At 37.0% G+C, this 23,706-nt stretch overlaps 4 protein-coding genes across 21 annotated transcripts; 2 read left to right on the forward strand and 2 right to left on the reverse strand.

Moving 5' to 3' along the window:
* The first annotated feature begins 5 nt into the window (after positions 1-5).
* Positions 6-4,741, forward strand: LOC143174166 (uncharacterized). 10 transcript variants are annotated; one of them, XR_004236121.2, is made up of 7 exons: positions 6-207; positions 286-734; positions 818-1,316; positions 1,401-1,871; positions 1,951-2,173; positions 2,267-2,609; positions 4,133-4,741. XR_004236121.2 is itself a non-coding variant. In XM_031989282.2 (6 exons), exons 3-6 carry the CDS (start codon positions 970-972, stop codon positions 2,474-2,476), a joined length of 1,251 nt encoding a protein of 416 aa, XP_031845142.1. In that variant the 5' UTR covers positions 6-207; positions 286-734; positions 818-969; the 3' UTR covers positions 2,477-4,741. The 10 variants fall into 10 exon arrangements, 8 of the variants coding, with proteins under 8 accessions (XP_031845142.1, XP_031845148.1, XP_031845144.1 ...); XR_012999349.1 differs by having other exon boundaries at positions 4,143-4,741; XM_031989282.2 differs by having other exon boundaries at positions 2,267-4,741.
* A 133-nt stretch (positions 4,742-4,874) lies between these two features.
* Nak (Numb-associated kinase) lies at positions 4,875-16,382 on the reverse strand. 2 transcript variants are annotated; one of them, XM_031989270.2, is made up of 13 exons: positions 16,123-16,382; positions 15,263-15,378; positions 15,005-15,138; positions 14,813-14,924; positions 14,521-14,724; positions 14,339-14,442; positions 13,164-13,296; positions 12,814-13,069; positions 12,358-12,715; positions 12,135-12,264; positions 11,363-11,615; positions 11,232-11,279; positions 4,875-7,346 (listed from the first exon to the last, which is right to left on the reverse strand). In XM_031989270.2, exons 1-13 carry the CDS (start codon positions 16,235-16,237, stop codon positions 4,882-4,884), a joined length of 4,428 nt encoding a protein of 1,475 aa, XP_031845130.2. In that variant the 5' UTR covers positions 16,238-16,382; the 3' UTR covers positions 4,875-4,881. The 2 variants fall into 2 exon arrangements, with proteins under 2 accessions (XP_031845130.2, XP_031845131.2); XM_031989271.2 differs by having other exon boundaries at positions 12,126-12,264.
* On the forward strand, positions 15,789-20,231 carry Pbp95 (proximal sequence element A Pbp95). Of its 7 annotated transcripts, none has more exons than XM_031989276.2 (2): positions 15,789-15,929; positions 17,176-20,231. In XM_031989276.2, the coding sequence occupies exon 2, from the start codon at positions 17,196-17,198 to the stop codon at positions 19,965-19,967; it is 2,772 nt and encodes a 923-aa protein (XP_031845136.1). In that variant the 5' UTR covers positions 15,789-15,929; positions 17,176-17,195; the 3' UTR covers positions 19,968-20,231. The 7 variants fall into 7 exon arrangements, with proteins under 7 accessions (XP_031845136.1, XP_076226678.1, XP_031845133.1 ...); XM_076370563.1 differs by having other exon boundaries at positions 15,906-15,929; positions 17,147-20,231; XM_031989273.2 differs by lacking the exon at positions 15,789-15,929 and adding an exon at positions 16,653-16,778 and having other exon boundaries at positions 17,147-20,231.
* On the reverse strand, positions 20,069-23,704 carry LOC116432422 (lipase maturation factor 2). 2 transcript variants are annotated; one of them, XM_031989279.2, is made up of 10 exons: positions 23,432-23,704; positions 23,025-23,208; positions 22,851-22,952; positions 22,504-22,697; positions 22,249-22,427; positions 21,921-22,167; positions 21,637-21,842; positions 21,286-21,526; positions 20,882-21,098; positions 20,069-20,794 (listed from the first exon to the last, which is right to left on the reverse strand). In XM_031989279.2, exons 1-10 carry the CDS (start codon positions 23,523-23,525, stop codon positions 20,515-20,517), a joined length of 1,944 nt encoding a protein of 647 aa, XP_031845139.1. In that variant the 5' UTR covers positions 23,526-23,704; the 3' UTR covers positions 20,069-20,514. The 2 variants fall into 2 exon arrangements, with proteins under 2 accessions (XP_031845139.1, XP_031845140.1); XM_031989280.2 differs by having other exon boundaries at positions 23,286-23,434.
* Positions 23,705-23,706: the final 2 nt, after the last annotated feature.

Consider the following 23,706-nt stretch of genomic DNA (forward strand, 5'->3'; position numbering starts at 1 on the left):
TCAGTAACATACGATAATCTTATCAAAGTTTATCTCTCCGTAAAGCCTGCTATAAAGTGTATTCTCGCGTTTCACATTGACCGTACAGATTTTGATTTGTTCTAAGGTAAAAAACAACAATCTAAGGTGAACGATTGATTTGGATTATCCGTGGTATTAATTAAAAGGTCGGGTTCTGTTGGATTCTGGGTACAAAGTATCTATGTAGTAAGTATATATTTTTCTTCGTGTGATCGAAAGTGTACGCGAAGTTAGGTTCATTACACGTTCCTTTATTGCCTGCAGGCGTTCGCGAGCACACGAGAGTACTACGTGCGTGCATACGCGTGTGCACACGTATTCCAAATAATTCCATATTCGAACGAATAATTTCATAATAATCGGAACTGTGTTTGGACATGTGATTTAAACGAAACACGCGTATAATGTTCGCGTTTACGAACGTAAGTAGCTATCGACGAGTGCATTGACGAGTGTTTACAGAAAACCACTGTTAATTGCAACAAGAACACGTGTGTGGTATTTCACGGACACACGAATGCACGCATGTATGGACGTACGCGCGATAATATTCGGCGATCCTATGCGGTAAGCTTCCCCGAATCGCAGAGCCCGTCAGAGAAATAACATTTTCGAAAATACCGTGATTATTTCGAAAGGCGTCGAGCACTCTTCTTAATCGTTAAATTAGCTCAAATAATCGAGTCAAGATCTGCGAGGAGAGGAGAGAGACGGTAAGGATTTTTCTTGCAAACCATTGACGCGCGGACCGTATCGCACCACGGGAAATCTAGAAAATCTCATTTACTCGTTTAAGTGATTCCAGTCCAATAAGCAGATTATGTACTATTACGAAAGGATGTTTCCGTGCGAGGAAGCGAATGACAAGCAACGATAACCGATTATTTCTTTTTCCATTTCCTCTTCCGAGAGATTCAGCTGGCCGTTCTGTAATCCGAAGCATCGCGAATGAATCGTTGTCGCAATGCAAAAATAGTACCTCGAGGAAACGCTAACTACGAAAATATTTACACAACTGAGATCGAACATTCGTTACACCGCGCGCGTCCGTGCGCTCGTGCGCTCGTGCGTGCAAAGCTTTTCTCAACAGATATACACGAAACGCGTCTGCACACGTCTTTCTTTCGAAATGAAATTCAATTTCTATCTTTGATGCATTTCGCATCGTTTCATCGGTTCTTCTTCCTTCTGCTTTGCGTTTCTTCTCCTTTTTGCTTGAAACACACCTTACACTCGAGATATTTAACGAACGTCTACCCCCGAATTCTCAACGCTGCTACTATTGTACCATCGCTGTGCGTGTGATTATTTTCATCATCTTTATGAAATATTTGCCAAAGGAAAGTTTTGATACATGGAATGCTGTAATTTCCTCGTAGAGAACAAATTGTAGTAGAGACGAGAACGAGAACGAGAACGAGAACCGAACCAGCGCAATTTGGGCTCTACTTCTGGTTCCGATTTCAATATCCTACCGATATACTCGGGTATAATTTTTCTGTTACGAGAAGGAGCACGATGGAAGAGAAACGGATAGAGTGCGCATTGTGTGTGCTTTACCTGTTATCCGCAATCTTATCTTTGACGTCGTTGACTAGTTTCGTTACTGTTTGGCAACATTGGACACGAACATTGAACGTTTGCATCAGTATCGACTGTGGTTGCATACTTTACTCTATCAATACCTTCAGCACTTTTATGGGAGGTGACGTGAAACTCTGCCAATTTGGCGCGTATGGCTCGATTCCAGCAATTCTGATCGGTTTGTGTCTCGGTGGATACCATGCGTATAGATGTTGCATTCACAGAAATTTGGATAAACCCGTGCAAGTCCAGGATAACGCGAGCAGGTACACAACACCCGGATCACGGAGAACTTCCGAGTGTCGCGCGCACAGACTAAAACGGTTTACGATCGTTTGATTGCAGGAACTTGCAGAGTGACGTCGATCGAGTGCCGGTCACCGTAGTGGCCAGGCCCAAAAGAAGAAGCCGGTACAAGCATTGGATACCCGTTGTATTTCTCGCTACTTTGTTTTCTTGTTTATTACTGGCGCATGCGATCGTTATGACCGACGGTTACTACAAGACCTGCGAGCAATTCAGAAAAAGGATTATACAAGAACATCGTTCGGTGGGTGGCGAAGCCGAGGTAACGTTTTCGATTATTCCTTCCGGCGCTAGCTTGCGCGCCCCTCGTCTTCCGCTCTACGTTCGCGTTTCCACAGATAGTCGTTTTCCACAGATGATACACAATCGATTTTCTTGCGGAGCAATCTTCGACTTTATGGACTTTGCCCAGGTAACGGAGGACAATTGGATACGCGGGAAACAAATCGATACCGGTGCTGCTCTGAGATTAGCAGTAGTATCCGCATGGCTGAGCTTCTTTGTCTGGACACTTGTATTTCTCTTAAGCGTTTCCATGGTGCGGCAAAAATTGTGTCGTTGCTGACGCGACTCGCGACGTTTCGCCCGAGATGTTTCTCGATTCCCTAGACCGATCTGCAGAGACATTGCTGTGCTAGTGCGATCTCAACGGAATCTTAAAGGAGAGCCATTTATAATTCGATCATTAGAGGAACAAGGTAACGACAAATACTAGTATCCTTTGCATCGTTCTTCCAACGCGTACCTCTTACCGCTTTCCTCTTACCTACCGATGAAAGGGAATAACGGTATACACAAAAGTCTGATCAATTGTAGTAATTAGTAATACATGTATAGTAATCTGATAATATTGTACGATCAATTTTCTCGGTTTTTCTACCGCGAGTACGTTCCAGCAGCCGGGGTTCGACTGGTTGTTTTCCATTTTCATCTGTACCAATTCGATATACTTTCTTTCTTGCTCTTCCCTTGTTACGCTCCATCAACTGGATCAACGCTACTCGTTGTCACGATTCCTCGAAATATCCTGTCCCGTAGAATCACTCGTTTCTATCTGTTGCATTTTCTTCCATGACATTGTCGAACAATCCTCTCTCGACACTGTCGCGATCGAGTCTCGGCACACGCTCCGCGTTCGAAACTGTGACGCCAAGTTGACAAGAGACCCATTGTAATGTGAAGGGTTGGAAAAAAACTAGCCTGTTTGCATTGTTTAAATTACACCTATATTAACGTATCAGCGTATCAGCGTATCAGCGTACCAGCGTATCAGCGTATCAGCGTATCCGCATATTATTGTAGCGTGCGCATACATATACATAACATACACGTACACGTACACGTACACGTACACGTACACGTACACGTACGCATAAACATGTACATAACATGTATTAACGTGCGAACAATAAGGAATGTATTGTATAATTGTTACTATACTATTGTCCCAGCATATCATTGCGTAACGTACCTTTTTTCTAAACCTACCCAGAGCACCAAACTTTTACCCTAACAATACTGAGCTAACAAATGTACAAATCTTGACAACGCGTCAGCCGATCGTTGCCAGGCTGATTTCAAATTGGAGCTTCCGACTATTCCCATTCTCCTTTTCTCTTTTCTCTTTTCTCTTTTCTCTTTTCTCTGTACCATCTATTTAAACGCATATTCCGCAACATTGACACTTTTGTCGCGTACTTTACACAACGCACACGCACACGCACACGCACACGCACACGCACTCACACGTATCTAAGCGTAGGAACTGAAACTCGAATAGAATCATTACTCCGATAACTATAGCGTGAAATAGAATTGACTCTGTTTATCCTACAACAGCAGTATTTCAACGTACTTGTGCTACGCGATAGGACAGAGTTTAAGCTTGAAATACTACTCGACGAAGAAAGGCACCTAAAATTACGCATATATTAGCTACTATATGTACACGTCGAATAAGTAGATATGTACGTATCGTATACTATCGAGTACCGCTTGCGTACATTCACGCACACGTGGTTTACGTTTATTAATTACTTGAGAAAACACGCACGTACAAACACGTACACACACCGACGCACACCGACACGCACACACGTTCCCGTATACGAGGATACACTTGCCACATTGTCTCATTTTCTCTTATTCCTCTTATTCCTCTTTTTCCTCTTGTATTTTTCTTTACAGGTCAATTGCACAAAATAATTGTATAAATCAACAGTTTCTTATAGATGAAAATTACGCCATCGCTTGTACATCTGGAGGTTTCAACAATGAAAACTACACGACATCGGGCCGCGAAAGTTTCAAGTTTCAAGTTTCTGCAACGGGAAATTTCCAAAACAGAAACATTTGTATTTCTGCTGTTGAAAAGAAACCATGAATCGGCTTAGTTTCTGCCAGATTGCGGAAACTATCTCTGAACTCGTATACCGCGTTGTTACGGTTTCAAGAAACGCGCACAGGATATTCTTACCGTTCTACGATATCGTGTAACAAGTGTTTAGGCAAACAAATCTTTTACTCTTGCACCTGTAATTCACAAGCAACAAACTGAAATTACGCGGCGTACTTATCATTATACTTTCTTGTTTGTTTTCGTTCTCTCTAATAGCACAGGATGGATTGTGGCAGTAGAAATTTACAAAGTTACAAATACTTACAAACGAATGAAAATCCGCAGCTACGAAAACAAATGTAAATCGCCAGATCCCTTTGTCGCTATAAATGTGTGTACCAATGGAAAGCTTTCTATCGGAGATGTTTTAAAATTGCAAAAATTGTGAAAATTATGACCGGCAAACAGAAAATAGAAAACAGAACAATTGGATTCCTCCTCTCAAGTTCCTTCACTTTGCTACGTCTTCTAGAATCGATGCATTTGTACGTTTAAAACATATCACTTTTCGATACACGTTCGTCTGAGAAATTTCCTCGTGGTAACTTTTTCCCGATGGACATCTTCGTGCCTCAAGTGAATGGATTGCTTCGCCTTTTTAACGATCCAAATCGTTTCTCCGGTTCTCGAACTACTTCGAAAGGCGTGATTCTCTGTGGAGTTCCGATTCGCTTCTCTTCGTTTTCATCGCTCGGAAAATCTTCGAAGCTGAGATTGTTGAACCCAGCGGTAACGACAACGGAACATTTCTTTGTCTTTGCGGTCTTTTTGTGACACGCAGACTTACCCTTGTACGATAACAAACTCGCTGGTAGAACATTCACGACGTCTCCATGATTTTCGTCGATCAGCTGATATTTTGATTTTTCCGATTTAAACTTATCCTTTTTGTGTTTCGGCGCGTCCTCTGCGACAACCAACGGTTCGGGCGACATGGGTGAAACCATGATATCCTGCGCACTATCGAGTCTCGATACACTGTTTGCGAGAGGAACGTTAATTCGGGAAGAGCGTTGGACGGGCTGAATGGCGTACGACGGATCCAACGAAGCAGATGCTGATCGAGAAACGTTTGACGTTATTGCCTTGTCGGATCGTATTATGTTTAAAGTACCTTCGACAAAACTTGTCAGCTTGGAAGGTAACTGCTGAGAGTATGCTCTCTGCGGTTGTTGTTGTTGCTGCTGCTGCTGCTGCTGCGTTTGCAGTTCCGACTGCTGTTGTTGTTGGTCAGTTCGAAGGGACGCAAATTCGTCGAACGGAATAGACCCGAAAAGATCTTTCGAATGATCGTAATCGTCCGTCGCGGCAGAAAAATTTGAATTTCTTATCACCGAAACAGCTTCTTCCGGAGGGTGGACGTATGAAACTGTCTCCAATTGATTCGGGCAAGAAGATATGCGATTGTGGTTATCGTACAATAAATTTCTGATCCCCAATTTTCTAATCAACACATCCGATTCGTTCCCTACAGCATAATTCGAAACTGCTCGATGCATAAAAGGATTCACAAAATCGCACGGACTAAACGGCGAAGAGCCGAACAAATCTTTTTCTTTGCTTTCTTTCTCCTTCTCCTTCTCCTTCTCTTTCTCTTTTCCTTTCTCTTTCTCTTTCTCTTCATCCAGCTCCTTTTCTTGTTGCTTTCTCCTTTCATTTTTTTCTGTTCCTTCCTTAGACCTTTTCTCTTCGCCTTCTCCAACGATTCCATCGATATTCATCGTTACTCGAAACGGTAAAGGTCGTTGCTTTTCTATGCAAGTTTCTTTGTACACCTGCCGAAACGAATTGTATTCGGGTAACGACTTGTTTTCGATAGCTACCATAGTGTCGATCAAGTTATCACTGCTGATGTTCATCGTCTCATTCTCTTCGCCACTATCGTTCTTTTTTAAACTGCTAGACTTCCGAAACGGAGCTAAAGAAAATACGTCTTTCTTCATTTTGATCAATCTATCCTTTGAAAGCATCGTCTTCTTGGTTTCGTTCGTCGAGCTGTCGTCATCGGAAGACACGGGTCTCGAATCGTACTGTTGATCGACGAATGGATCGCCGTACGATCGTTTCGATGTTGATTCTGTATCAAGTTCATCGTCCAACAACAGAGGCTTCTCTCCGTATTGATGTCCAACAATCGGGTCCACGTGGATTCGTCTCGATAAATGCCCTACAAGTTCTTTCTTAGACATGTTTCTCTTGCAATGCATCTCGCGTAGCGTGCCGGCGGCTGGTTCGTATACATCGCGAGCCATTGAATAGTAGTTGTTGTTAGCTGCACTATCGTCATTGTCATTGCCTCGTTCCTCCAGTTCCGCCTCGACCTCGAGCTCAAGCTCCAGCTTCTTCGCATCCACATCCGCACGAACCGCCAGCAGCTCAGTCTCCTCCTTTCTCTTCTCCTGATCGTTGTCTACTTCTTTCCCTCTCTCCGGGCCCATCAGCACCCCCACCGCCTCTCCATCGTCCTCCTGCTTGTCCGCCTCTTCCTGTTTCTCCTCGTTCTCCTCCATCTTCTCTTCCTCATCCTCTTCCTCTTCCCTGCTATCTTCTTCGTCTTCGTTCTCCTCCTTTTCCTCCCTTCTCTTTCCCGTTCTTCCCTTACCCTTTCGATCCACGTTAACGTCCACGTTAGCGCTATTCCCAACTGGGTTGTTGTGCAAACCATTTATGTTGATATTGTCATTGGCATTGACACGAATCGAATCTATTGAGTAATTTAGTTGGTCGTTTTGTTCGATCGAATTGTTCGTACTTTGCGGCATTTTCATCTTCCTGCGTAATACATTCTTAACTCTCCTTCTTTTTTGTTTGACTTGTTGTTGCTGCGTTACATCTTTGTCGCTATCACTGGATAAATCATCGACGCTAAAAGTCAACTTTTCATACTTGGATCTATCTTCCATAGGTGCTTGAACAAACAATGAAGAGGTAGGACCGTTGTTTATCAAGAGGGTTGTTCTCTCGTCGGCTTTAACGCACTCGATTCTCGAATTCCATTGATTAGAGGGTATTCTTGATCTACCATTTATAGATATGCCTGAAAAATATAACATAAACATCGATAAAAGTGACGTTTCGTACAACAGATCACGATAACTAGCCACGCACGATGGTGGCAGCAACGATACGCTGTCACGCATTTTCCTATACATCGTATTCGGTCGAGCCGTACAAGTGAAACGAAATGAAAAAGAAAACGCGACAGCGACGGCGACGGCGGCGGCGACGGCGATCACAACAACGGCGTTCACGTTTTCACCGATACGATATTTACTATTTTACGTTGAAGCGCACGCGTTTAATACAATTGAGATTCGTTCTACTTACCTAAAACACATGCGATACATTATTACACTTTAATCATATCGACTAACACAGAATCATTCATCTTTGTACAAATTTGTACACATTTCAGTTACCTTTATTTCCCTACTTTTATCTTATTTACTTCGTTTACTTGATTTACTTCATTTATTAGGAGGATTGTAACATTTTAAATTTATATGGTGAAACTGAACCGTGTAAATCTCTTTTTGGTAAAGATTCTTCCGCGTAAAACACAGGAACCAGTCTCGCGGACTTCGTTCTGGACTACGAATCTGTGAAGAAAGCGCACACGAGTTTTAACAAAAATAAGAATATCTAGTTGAATAGGAGAAGCAGGAAATATCTGATTACATCTTTTACAGATCATGCCTTATAATCTTATAATTATTAACATTTCAGAGTTTACGACTTCCACCATTTATCATCGTGCTTCGGACATTCGATATAAATGTTACAAAAGAATCTTTTTCCCAATCGTTCTTCAAGTATTACCACTGTTTTCACCACCACCACCGCCACCATCACCCTCACCATCATCTACATCACTGTCATCATCACCATCATTACCACCATCGCCATCGCCATCACCATCACCATCACCATCACCATCACCACCATCATCATCATCATCATCATCATCATCATCATCACTACCACCACCATTGTCACTATTACCGCTATTGCTGTTGTTGTTGCTGCTGCTATTGTTGTTACTACTACTATTACTACTACTACTGCACCTACTACTACTACTACTACTACTACTACTACTACTACTACTACTACTACTACTACTACTGCTGCTGCTGCTGCTACTGCTACTATTACTACTCGTAGGTCTGGAACAGTCCTAATCAGATTCAGAGGGTGAGGATAATGAGCGAAAAACGCAGTAATTATTTTCGTATCGTTATCCAATTGAATAGTTATGCTCGTGCCTAGCAAACATGGCCAAACTTCGAATCTGCTGCCATAGTAGATTAATTTTACATCGACCTCGAATCGGGAAAGCTCAATGATTCCTGTTCAATCGATCACTATTCGATCAAGTCATAACGATCAAATTGACGAATAAACAAACAATTGCTGCGTTTTGCATTATTTAAAAGAAAAACAATACTCCATGTGTCATGTAGTAATGTACACGTTTATTGTTGTAACATTACTTTAAAGTAGCGAGAAAAGTAATTTTCAAGACGCAAGCCTCCTATAGCGTGTTCTATTCATATAAAGTGTTCAATGGAGAACAACGTCCAGATCTTCCTGTTCACAAGACAATCAGAATCTTTGAAAAACGTTTCATCAAAGAAGCAACATTGCTTTCGTCTCCCAAACTCATTAGGTTGTTCCAGACATTTTAAAAGATTAGTAAATATACAACATTAGAGAAACCCTGAATATTACAAATAAATAAATATAGAGCAAAAGCGTTCGAGATTTCTCGATGTCTTTAAATGGCGAAATAGGATGAATTTCTAATAATACCACCGCTATACAAATCACAAATATTTGATAATAGTAAGGTGTTGGTTACGCTAAAGTCAACGAATCGTAATCAGATGAAAACGACAGTGTTCCTAATTTGCTATTATAGTACTCGTAACACACTACGAATAAACGAATGTTTAGTATGCGAATTCCTGCACAGGCCACAAAGAACGGAACACAAAGTTACGATTAGAAGCAACACTAAAAGAGAAGAAAAGAAAAGTAAAAAAAGTAAAAAGAAGCGAAAAAAGGAACAGACAAAAAACACCAGACAGAAAATATAAAGCGGCAGATTAAAGAGCAAACCTGCGTTGGCCGATATTATCCATTTTTGTTAGCATAATTTTATGAATAGGGGTATACGTTACTAAACACGCATGTAACTATTTTAATCGATAGAACTGTTCAAGTTATATAAATGAGTATTATACGTTTATATTCTTCAGTTAATAACGAACGCGGTTTTAGATTGAAATAATCATTGAATGGACAAAAATGAATTTTTCCTACATATATTGTAATTAAATGAGATTGAAACTGAACCGAGTAAAATTTGATCATGGTGTTCTTGTAATAATGTACAGCCAGAAAACACAAATATGTATGCTTCTAGAAGTATTTCTAATTTAATTAAATCTTTTCTCTCTCTCTCTCCCCCTCATTGTCCCTCTGACTCTCACACGCACACACGCTCGCTCAACCTTTTAATGTTACACTCGGTATTTAAGACAAGTACGCACAATACAATAATTTCATTGATTTTGTACTTATCGTAACAATACCGCTTCCTCGAGTTCTCTCTCAAGCTTGTTTCTTTACAATTATACTATATTCACTCCATATCTATATTCTCATTTCCTATTTTCTACGCCAAACAGCAGTTTGTACCGATAGTATACGTGTACAATAATATACGTGAATACACGCGTATCGGAATATATTTTGGATTATGGATAAATTGAAACGATTGAAAGAATAAACGATAAGAGACGTACGCTCGAACGTCACCTTCGTTTATTATGGAATATAGAACGAATCGATCGATAAAATCGTTGCAAGCCAAATATATACACACTCCCTTGACACACGGTTGCCTGTTCCCCCCGCAACACAACACAGTTATCGATGTGTATCTCTGTTATAAAGATTTAAAGGGGTCTATCATCGAGCTTCGCGTATTGCAATCTTCCTTCTTGTCATAATCCACGTGGAATTTAGTGGAATTTAGTGGAATTTAGTGGAACTTAGTGGAATGTTAACTCCGACGATAAAACTCCATATTAATAATTACTTGTTACCTTACATTCTTTATACTTGTTTATTCTTTTCTTTCGGTAATGTGTTTCTCGTGTATCACAGATTACTTCGTTACTCCTCGAAACAAAGTGTATCGCGTAAAAAAAAAAGACAGAAGAACAGAAAACATGAGGAAAGAAAGAAAGACAGAATGTATATACACACGAACAAATGAATAAGAAATAAGAGAGAACGATGAAGAATATATACGATTTCACGACATTATAATACCATTTATAATATATGCAAGTTAAATTTTATTCCCGCATGTTTTACATATTATATCAGGGTAAACATTTCCGTAGTCGATGTTTTCGCTTTTATAACGATAATGTCGATCGATGTCGATACATACCGTCTAGCAAATTCCCGCACTTTCTGTACGATTAACAAAAACAAATGTTAGCCAGACTAGGATTGTTCACTGGTGGAATAGAATGACACGTTACATGACCAGCAGAATGTTGTAACCCAATTGAACCTCTGTTGTGCATTTGCGTTAAAAACGCAAGAAAAGCACGAATCAAACCAACTGTCTATACAACACATTAGAAAGTATATATATTTATGCCATATACAACGGGTTCGTTAGTTGAAGATAGGCTTGTTACTTTAGACGAAAGTCGTCGTTAAGAAAAGTCAGTTTAAACTGAACGTACCGTGCCCTAACGCAATCATGTAACATAATATTGAAAATATTGATCACACGGTTGAGTTTCACTCCTTGACTATCAAAGATTGTACACAGCTTCGTCAAGTACAAGATGAAAAATAGAATAAGGAACAATATACGAACAAGTCTATGCATTACCTCCAGCAAGAGCGACAGTCTTTGATCCAATCTTGTTCTTCTTTCCTCCTAAAATCAAGAAAAATTTCATTTCAATGCCAATCCCACAGTCCGTACGAACAACATTCGATCGGCTCGCTCGAACAACTTACTTGGCAGACTGAAAGGTGCGGACTCGAATGGGTCATCCGGTAGTTCGGTACACGTCATAACGAGGCTTTCGCGACTCTTAACTCCACTGATACTTGTATTACTGCCTCTTCGAATTTTATCAAACTCTGCACCGAAAATGTGATCTTCCGCCGTTAATTGATCGAATGGCTGTACATCTTCAAAAGGATTCCAGGCTGCAACATCGGCGCTCAACGATCTTCCCTCTGTGGTTATTATACTCGAAAGTTCACCCTAATTTAAAGTTGTATTTTGTATTATGCATATACGTGAACGTATATATATATATGTATATGTATATATAGAAAACGTTTGTACATTTGTATTCGCACGCAAAATAGAACTGTACGTATGTATGTATGTATGTATATATTAGTTTAAAATAATTTTAAATTTAATATGTTAGTTATGCGAATATCGAATAAGAAAAACGAATAATAAAAGTGTGCACGATGTGAAAATGAATGAAAGAAACGATAAACTGCTCTACGAATGATCACAATTTTAGTAAGCTTTTATCCACAGTCGAAAACAAATTTAGTTGATGAACATAAGTATGTATCATTCTATCATTTTTCATTTTATCATTGAAAATTTAGAGAACCCATTCGTGTCCATGGTCATTAGAAAAAAAGTAGAACACGCGAAAGGAAAATACGCTTAAAATGTTTAACTCTGCAAATGGTGTGACCTCTCCTCTAGTGGGCAAAATAAAATATAATTCCGTGCGTTTCGTGTACTTACAATACGTACATGCGAAGCACTAGTTCCTAAACAAGGCCTTATATCGGTTACAACTTCCGGAGATGTATCGTCCTCCGAACGTGACTTTACCGACGCTTCGTATGGTGCCAAAAACTGCGTTGTTTCGTTTGCAAATGCTCTGCAAACACGCAACGGAAAGCAAAGTAACGCTCTTTAAAAAGGAACTTCGAAAAACCAACGAATGTGAAAAAATATTCTACATATAACCCACTTGTTGAAAGCACTTGTGTCACTAACATTTCTCCTGTGGCGTACGGAAGATAATGTTGTTGGGCTGTCAGGTGGAGAACTACTCAAGCTTATATTTTGACTCAAACTTTCCATCTTATTCACTGGTTTCGATATAGGTGGTTGTGTAGCAGTCACTATACCGGCTCCCACCGGAATGCTCAACTTTGACGCCAACGTGGTAACAGGTGAAAACTTGGAAGGCGGACAACTAGTGGTAGTAGAAATATTGGATGATACTGCTTTCGAAAGCGCTTTGACAGGCTTCGGAGCTACGGGAGGAGGTATCTTCGCAGGTGGGGGCATAGTTCGATTATCGTCTTTGAACGGATCTGGATATCCTGGGAAAAGTAATAAACGATAATAAAGTCGGATGGCCGGATCGACAACATCTTTACAAATTCAACGCATTCTTTGTTCATAATCGTCTTTTTCTTACCCGATGGTGGAAAAAGTGCTTCTAAATTTTCTTCGTCTACGTTGCTTACAGTTTTTGAGTCAAAGTAATATTGCCCTTTCTCCGAAGTGTCTCTCGACACGACCTGTCCCTTTGGACGTTGCCGTGGAGTAACCGAAGTACCTTCAACGGTAGTTACGGGAGACGGTTTTGGAGTTTTCACAAGCGACGATCTTTTTACATTCTCAGATTCCATGCATGGACAGGGTAACGATTCCAATACCGGAGCCGATACTTTCTAACAAAGTAAACGAACATCGGACGAGATTAATCAATTTCAGCAATATTATCTGCGACGAGTGAGCATCGTACACCCAACATCGTATACGTACGTGTAAATTCTGTACAGGGCATTCCTTGCCCTGGATTTGAAAAGCAATCACAGAAACTTGATAAATGTCAGGGCGGCTATCAGGATCCGGCTCAAGCATATAACGAATCAGACAATGAAGGCTTCTACTATATCTATATAAAGTTGAGTGTTGTTCGAACAGTTTTATCATGTAAAGTGTTACAAATAAATTCTATTATAACATATAAAAGTATATGTACATGTATATATCTGTATACAGATCATATACATATACATATACATATACATATACATATACATATACATATACATATACATGTACGCATACGCATACTCATCACCAACTGTACCGACATACACAGTATCGTTTCAGAAATCGTAAAGAGACCGTTCTTCTCTGATTAAATATCAATTTTATGTTACCAAAGAACCAGTTTGGTAAGCAACCCCTGAGACTTTAAAGCAACAGCCAATAATAGTTTGGTGTTCAATGAAATTTTCTCATACATTTCATCGGTAAATCAGAAATAAAGAGAACTGCTGTGAATTTCGAAGGCAAATTGTTAAACTTGAATCACTGATAAATTGATATTCAGGAATAATAGACTTAACATTCGAAATCTGTGGGGCTGACGTACAGTTTTCTGAAACGTTATTGCGTGTCTGTATGGAATGTGCGTGTGTACATATGCGTATCTAGCATTCCTCTGAAAATCTCCAAAATTTTCGGCCGAATCAAATCTGATAGAAAGATTTCTAAAACACGGTACACATACAGCTTTTTCTGTACTATATTTTCACGAAACTCATACCTTTACAAGGTTTACCCGATAAAATTGAGATTATTGAGGAATTACTGTACCGGATAGTAGAATAAATCTATTACAGTCTAATATGTCAAATGCCAAACATAGTACAATAATTGAATCATTGGAGAAAAAGTTTTTCAAATGAATACATCTACATCTTTAAAGACTTTAAAAGGTCGTTCTAGCGAATATTATCGTCTAAAAAGTACTTTAAGCCAACGAAACTAAAACTTAAACTGTAATATGTTTAACATTAAACTCTGTTCATATATTTTAAGTGTGTGTGGTGCGCGTCTGCGCGTACGTGTATTTGCACGTGTAATAATAGTAGCAATAATAATTATAATCGTATGAATATTATTATAGATACATGCGAAATACAAACCGAGAATTGTCAGGTATAGTGAAATTTCCTGACTGTATAGCAAGCATACTTTCTCCAAATGGCAATGCAAAGAAACACAGTTTATACAACAAACATCCCAACGCCTAGAATCATGAATATATTTCTTGACCCATTCCGCGCGGAAATTTTACATGTCAGAGATTTATCACACTTTCTCATACCCATATGTCTGTTTTGGTTGTAATTGATTTTCCAGAGTACATATCAACCATTTCTGGTGCTCTATAACTAAGAGTTGTATACTTCTTAATCTCTTCTTCAACCACAGTGGCACCCTGGACACTGGGGTTAAGAACTTTCGCTGTTGCCGAACCAAAGTCGCATAAAACGTAATGACCACCATCAGAATACAATATATTTTCCACCTAATGAGTATAATCCCGGGTAAACTAATAAAAAACATCGCCGAGCTTTCGTTCGTAGAATTAGCAAAAAATATTGAGAAAGACAAACCTTCAGATCTCTATGTATTATTGGAGTTTGACAATGATGTAATCTAGAGACTGCTTCACAAACATCACAGAATATTTGTAAAACTTCGGACTCGGTAAAACCCGTTTGTAACCTGTAGAGATTCAAGCAAAACTTTCAAAATTCTTCTTAGACTTTGCATGTTCCTTTAAATTTACTTTAATTACCATTTACCTGTTATTCATCATTTGCAGAACTTGAGACTTGCAATAAGGCATTAACAGCAAAAGTTCATGTACTCCGCCACCTATGTGAGTTATACTGCTATCCACATATCCTATGATGTTTTTATGACCATTTAAATTACTCTGCGAATGAAACAGTCTACATGAATGTTGTAAAAACAATTTATTCGATTAAATAAAAATGAATGGAATCAATTCAATATGTTCGAATAAACAAGGATAATATATGTAATAATATATAGCTTACAGCAATTTGTATCTCTCTCTTGCAAACATTGAGATCTTGTTCATTGTTAACATACATACGCTTAAGAGCGTAACGTCCACTCGAAGATTTAACCAGAAATACAATAGCAAATCCTCCTATAATGGACGAGTAATAAATTATAAACAGCATACACTGATGTTGGTTAAATATTTACATTGCACTATGCAAATGTACTTTTTATAATCAATCTGTTAATTGTATTTATAATTTTTCAATTCCTGTTTTTCACATATACTTGTAATATTTGTCCTATGTATAGTATAATTTGAAAATAAACTAAATGCATGTTTTTATCTTATTTAATTATCATTACATATCACATTACTATGTCAATAATAAAATATTTTCCTGCGAATGTGTGCGCCCACACATGTGCACGCGCGACATATGATTTTATACACACACCGACACGCGAGCGCGCGCGCGCAGCACATGCCCCAATATATATAGATATATATATGTATATATACTATACGTATTGTGCGTGTAGGTATTATATGTATGTATCTATGTATGTGTGTGTATATATATATATGCATGTATACATACATGTATGCATGCATAATATGTAAGAATGGAAAAAAAAGAAGCATTTAAATACTCCGTTTGATTTAATTAACCTGTCAGTCAACGAGTATTAGAACAGGTAGGTTCAACTTATTTTTCAAATTAATATTTATATAAATAAATATGTATATATTATATATATATATATATATATATATAAATATTTGAAAAAGGGGCACGTGTTAACAGGAAAGAAAGCTGATTGAACGTAAGAGTGTAATGCAAGACTAATGATGAACATTCAAGGTTGAAAAAAGAAAACGCGTACATACCTTCCGCTAAAACATCCTCGACAGTTACCGTGTAACGTCCTACCACAAAGACTTTTCCTAAATAACTGTTTGGTTCTTTCGATGTGTTGTCTATTTTTGAAAAAAGTTTCTTCATATTGGCATACGTCGTCGGTTCTCTCGATACCGAACCGTCTTGACATAAGGCCTCTTCTACTACTTAATTTCCGAACGAACAATATTGTACATTCAAATTCTTGTAGCAATCATATGAATTGTACCTTTGTGATCCAGCTTTGAAAAATTGCAACAATTTTCGCAACAACTTAATACCGAGACACTTAACCAAAGGAAATACTTTTGATCATGATAACATTTAGCATACTTCACCCAGCCGACATATTCAGGCCGTACAAACTGCGCATGTACCATTCCGCAAATGTTACGGCGGAAACATATGTGTACAATTTCCGTTCAAACGTCAAAATTCACTTATTAATTTTTCTTTCCCAATTTCAATTGATATTTATGCTGTTCATCGAAATACCCATATTCCACGCCTCATTATTACAACTAAATATTCATTTTATGATCGTATTTTATGACACTTTCCAAAGTACTTTACAAATTGTTCAACATTACGATGATATTCGATATATCGCGATATGCATAGTTCTCTACAAAATTGACTCCATCAGGTGATTGTTCAACTTGTTGTGATCTTTCAAGAATTCGAATTTTTTATCCATATATTATGTTGTATTTATATATTTGACATATACACTCTATTTTACAGTTCTATAATTTTATACGTTAACCATACCTACTTGGGTAAATACACGGTTCTTTCCTTTCCGCCCTTTTTATTTGTATTACCGTTATCATCTCGTGCCTCGCGGTATTCCAACGTTTAATTTCCAAATTAATTTCTACATTATTTATTTAGTTGCTTCGATTTTTCTGTAAATTTGACCATAGAATGTAAGTTTTCACGTTTAATGTAAGGTAATACGTGCTCGTTTACTTATTTACTTATATAGTAACTGTACATACGTACTGTGTATAGGTGACGCTTGTGTGCTTGTTTTTCAAAAGGAATCCATCTTCAGTCAATTATGGATAAACTAACGGGTGATGATGATTTAAACGAGATAGTATTGCTAGAAAATACGTCTTCTGAATTAAATAATGAACACGATTGTCCATATATTCCTACAGTAAAAGATGGATCGGTCTGTACGTCGGAAGTGTTTACTAAAGATCCCACGTTACAAAGAAAATCTAAATATCAAGAAGAAAATGTGTCTTTGGAGTGCAATATTGACGATTGTAACAGTTTACTAAATTTCAACAAGCAGATCATTTCTTTTTTGATCGATGTAAAAAAACACATAACCTATGCTCTTCAAAAATGTGAAAAAAAATTGACGATAATAGAAACGAACCTTCAAAAGCATACAACTGGAGACACAAAGGCTTTAATTTGCAATGCTGGCATGCCTTACTTTAAGGACAGGTATTATTTTTCTGCTCCTAACAATGACGATGAAATATTAAAGGAAAATTATAAAGAATTACATCTTAGAAATCTTCCTAAAGTAATACCATGGACCATAAAAGAAAGGAACACATTGCTTAAAGCGGTACAAGAAGAGGCTACTGCGAGCTCTATAAAAATTGAACATATCAGGTTCGAATCGACATGTAAATCTACATGGAAAATCAATAAAGAAACAAAAACAGGAAGAAGATCTTCGGCCAACGACTCTGTCGAAGTGGCTAGCTCATTACAAGATAGAGACTTCGATTGGTTTAAAATATCATCTATTTATTTCGAGGATGTACATTCGCCGCTCGATTGCAGAGTAATGTGGAATGTGTTTCTTCATCCAGAAATCAATAAAAGTTGTTGGTCAAAATCGGAAGATGTCAAATTAAAAGAAATCACAAAACAGCACAAGTTTCAAAACTGGGATAATATTGCAGAAGAATTAAATACAAATCGTAGTGCTTACCAATGTTTCATCAGATACAATACAATAAGAAAGTTGCCTAAAATCAGAAATTGCATTTGGGAACATAGAGAGGATGACAGACTCTTAAAATTAGTAAAAATATTTCAGATCGGTAACTTTATTCCATGGGGTGAAGTAGCCAGTTGGATGCCGAATAGAACTAAACAGCAAGCATATTTTCGATGGACTTATAGCTTGACACCGTATTTAACCAAAGGCAGATTTAGTAAATCCGAAGATAATCTTCTAAAAGATGCTGTTACTAAGTATGGTACAAATTTTCGTAAAATATCAGCTGCACTGATGCCTAATAGGTCAACGGTTCAACTTCATGACCGTTATCAAACCTTGACTAGCAACCAAATTGAAAACTGGAATGTATGGTCACTAGCAGAAGATTCAAAATTGTTGGAACTTTTTGAATGCTTTGGTCCAAATTGGTCTAAAATATCTAAAGCATTTACATGTAAAACAAGAACCCGATTGAGACATCGACATGCTGCTTTACAAAAATATCTTAGTAAAGGTATATCTGTTTTTGACTTACATACAGACTACTCGAAGCGTAAGAATAAAGAAGCAGAGCAAGAAAAGAAAAACGAAAAATCTGATCAAATTCAGTTCAACCTTAATAAAGATGTGTCCAATAGCAGTTGCAATAATGATATCGATAAAGAATTAATTGAGTATTTCCATAAAGAACAAACAATAGAAAGATCGTTCAACCACAGACAAAAACTTTACAAAACGGATGAACCAAAGTTCAGTGCAAAAGAATTATACGATATTTTACGGGTATTAAATGTTAAATTTCATATGCCTGATGAAATTAACAATTCAAAATTAGATGACAGACACAAACAACTTTTCTATTCATTGAAGGAATATATAAATGTAAGGGATGACAAGAAAAGGCAACATGCGGTAATAGATAAATGTAGCTCACTTATGTTCGGAGTAAATCACATTGTAAAAAAAGGTACTGGTGATGTATTATCAGAATCATTTGAATCACAGGTAAAATTGAAATACCCGAATAAAACACAATGTATCGATTATCACATGAACACAAAGAATGCTTTCTTAGTTGAGAAAACAGCAGTCTTTAACACTCCAGACTTTATGATTTCTCATATCGGCGGTAACGAACAAGAATTACAGTTTGAAAAACTTGCTCGATTGTTTATAATGGATACCTGCTGTAAGGATAAACACTATACACGGAACATGAAAAACTCTAATGCATTTCCATGTGGAATGTCTTTAGATCCACATAACAATGGGAACAGTGACAATAGAAAGAAATTGGTACATAACGAGTCAAAGGAAGTATCGATTGTACCCTCCAATACTTGTTCTGATATTTCTTTGGTACAAAGCAACCTTGGCGATCGCGTAAATTACTCAACGTTACAAAGCGAGAATTGTGAAAAATTTCGCGATTTCACGACAAAAAACAACACTCTGTTTAATGTGTTTGAAAAAATACAAGAGTTTACACCTAATTCCACTGTAGATACATCTAAAATTCAGTATTCGTCTGTGATCGAAACGGCACATGCCACTTTACTCGGTTTCAAACATTTGATATATTTAAAACAGTTAAACAAAGAATGCAATGATCCACGTGAATTTTGTATGATATCGAAGGGATGTCAGCGATCATTGAATATATTGATAACACGTTTAGAGCAGTTATTTAGGTACCCGATTGGTTTATCGAAAACCACGTTACCCAAAGTTTATGTTATGGATACTTTTTCATACGATGACGTTACATCAAAAAGAAAAGCCACTGAAACACCAACAATATTAAAACCGTATAAAATAGGAAAATTTCGATCATACGATAAAAACAGCAGAAAAATATAAAACAACAGTAGCACGACAAGACTCCTTAGGGAAATAACTTGATTCGGAATCGTTTGGACATTTTTTTAATTATATAAGTACAAGTGAAATATCTAAAGAGATTTCTGTTCATCAGTTATGCATTGAATTTCAATACGATATCATAATATTATATATAATCATATTAATATTAACAGATGTATGTAACACTATAGCTCACAAGTTCTATCATTTGTATAAAAATCAGGAAAATATAAAATATAAACAATTGAAATTCGATAGACACAGGAAGATGTAGCCTCTTGAGTTTAATTCAAACATCTTATTGCTGTGGTTGTTAGTATGTAAGAAATGTAATCTATTTTTACATATTATACTAAATAATCTCGCAATAGTATTATTAATTGCAATAAATACGGAAACATAAGCATAGGGTATTGTATATTTGTAGAAGTAAATCGTACACATAATTTCGAAAAAGCTTCGTACGATCGGCACCGTGCTCATTTAGAATTTATCGTTAGTTATTACTTGTTACTTGAACATTCGACTGACTATTCAAATGTAATTATTTCCTCTTTAAAGTTGAATTGCCGTAGCTAGTCAAGATAATCGCACAACCTGCAGTGTAAATACCCCATAAAAGAAGACTAGCCTCGATTTTATAAACTATAGATCTTATACTGTCGAGAAGCAGTTTCAGTGGTTCATTCGTGACTTTGAAAGTTGATTTGTCCGGTATGATTTTCATCATTGATAAATATTTGATAAGTCGCGGATTATCGCGACTCAATATCGGAAGATATTCCTTGACTTTCTTTCTCGTCCACCAAGCTTGTTTGTTTGACCTAACAAACATCGAAATTGAAGTCGTAATCGTAATCGGCTGTATTTCTTAATTATTCGAAATCTATGTATCTTATAAAAATACTCACGACTGATTCCACGGGGTGTAATGATAATAATAGAAACTAGCTTTAATGTATTGTGGCGGTTTTTCGCGAAACGGACTTCCTATACTATTCATCAAAGCTAGTACTTCTGGTTGACCATTTAAAAGACGATAGATAAATGAGAGTAGCCATGAATTGCGGCTATACGTGACCCACGCAGCATACCACATTTGCCAATCGAGATGCGGCTGATAGGGAGCTGAAAATTAGAATCAGTTGTTATCATTAAAGGAAAGGCACATTAGAGGCACGACGTATTAACAAATTTATTTATTACTTCATTTATTTATATATATATACATACGCGTGTAAAGGTTATTAGGTGAAAACGAATAATATACAGAAGCTATTACAGAATTAAAACAATAATTTGATTAGCGACTCACCGACAAACGGCAAAGAATTATTAACATTCCCTGGTTTATATAAAAATTCATACTCTTTCCATGGTCCATCAATATTATCGCTTCCTTCGATTATCACCTCTGGTCTACCATCCAATCCGGTTGTATGCTTCAATAATCCATAATTATTTACCAACCGAAGGTGTTCGACTTTTCCTTGAATCTGCTTCAATTGAGTTGGTACCGTCGAATTATGGGACTCGTCTAATGTAGTATATGGTACCTAAACAAACGACATCTTTGTTGTTGCCATCGTGAGAACGAGTTTCATTTGTTCGCCAGATCACGTGCAAATGACTTGTGAATGAGACTCTATTCATTTGAAACACTTACAATACTTATTGCAAAGATGAAACACACCGCTACCGTGTACAGACCCGTAACGAAAATAGTGACTACTTTGTTTTGTACACCTTTAACCGTTATTAAAGAATTCACTATTGCATCCGCTATTGTGAAACCAAGCGATGCTACACCAATGTAGATAGATATCGGAATCGCACGTGATAAAACATAATTAAACTGTTCTTGTGTAAACGCTAAAAACGATACATTAAAATTATTATTAGGATAATTAGTCTAAATACAATAAGATAATAATTGATATACATACGTACCGATGTTGCTCTGTATCGTCCAATTATCAATTCTAAGATTATAATACACATACATTCCGTACAATATACCTGTATAAACTAAAATACATACTATTGTAGAGAGATATTTGGAGAAACTATAAGAATCATTTCTGGATTTTTTCTTGTAAAAAAACTGATCGTCCAACAAAGAAATGCATAGACAAATCACAAGGAAATTGAAAAAATTATTGTTTCCTGTTGCTATAATATGTATTTGAAGAAATATCTGAAACAAAAACAATTAGTTCTCCAGTGATACGTTCGTAACACAAAACAAGCAAACAGAAAATTCTTCAATTATATTTACCTGTGTGTAGAAAGCTACTATCCTCACTTTTCTGTTTGGGAAGAAAAACAGAAATGGAACAACCAGTTCAAAAACATTCACAAACACTGTGGTTAAGCGTAAAAACCATGTTGGTAAATGGTGCGCGTACCATGCTATAGGAGTCGGTATGCACTGTGACTCAAAATGTTTGCTCAGAGCTGAAACATAGGCAAAGACATATTTTTACATTCGCATTTTCATAATTTAGAGATATATCTATATGGTAAAACTTACCATCTAATTTCCACCATAGTGAATTACCAGAAGCAAGTTTTACTACACCATTGGAAAACACAAGACGAAAAAGTAACCAACGTATACTCCAAAAGGTTACAGCATCGCTAGGTGTGTTTATTTTTCCACGCTGAGAATACCAGAACGGAGCTACAATTATACATAGAAATCCTGCTTCCAAGAGAAGGGCATCCCTGAAAATTTCATGGAAATGTGAGCCATACGAGTATAAGAAATTGTTCAATAACTACAGAATAGATACATTAAAAGTTTCCTAGCGATGGTAGATTATAGAAATATGAGCAAACGATTAACTAAAAATATTATATCGGATATTATATACTTGCCATTGAAACGACATAAATATTTGTCCAACGAGGTATAAAGAATAATATAATGACCAAAGTAATGCAAACACTAATGTAGTACAAAACCTCTGTGAAACAAACCTATATGGAAATATAATTATTATTATCTTTTAAATATTGTACCAAATAAAAGTAACATCTATTTCCTCTTACCCTGCGAATGAAAGAACAACTCCGAAAAGAGACAATACATCCAACATGTACTCTAGATTCAATCCAAAATAAGGGGCAAACCATAATAATGTTGGATTCTGTTTTAATTTATGCAACAGAGGAGCTTGGTATTCGATATCTAACTGAGTTTTAACGGGTAATATCCCATTATCGCCGTACAGTCCTTTGCGTATAAATATTAATAAATGTTATTATAATCAATTATGAATCATAATAGTAAATTTAAGGATTTCAATGTACCATGGATGGAAAATGTTGAATTTAAGAATATAGAAATGTAAAAGTTACAATAAATTTCAGTTCAATATAACTAAAATATCCGTTTATTTGACTATAGTGAAAAAATAAAGGATGAAATACCAGTAGTAAAAATCTTGAAATGTTACCTGCAATTTGTATATAAAAACTAAGGAATGCGAAGAGGTATATGATACACATTCCTCGTAAAAATAAATTGCGTGTGTATCGAACTTGAGTCATATCGGTAATATGGTATACTTTTTTATTTTCTCATAGAAATTAGTTATTGGTTTTGAATGTGAGAAACAATACAGCTTTTAACACGATAAAAAAATGATATACATTTGTGTACTCATGTACTATATAGCACAGGGAACTTCGGCATGTTTCAGGAGTCAATTTTCAATGCGCATGCGTAAAG

The sequence above is a fragment of the Nomia melanderi genome, chromosome 9, assembly GCF_051020985.1.
Source record: "Nomia melanderi isolate GNS246 chromosome 9, iyNomMela1, whole genome shotgun sequence".
NCBI lineage: Eukaryota > Metazoa > Arthropoda > Insecta > Hymenoptera > Halictidae > Nomia > Nomia melanderi.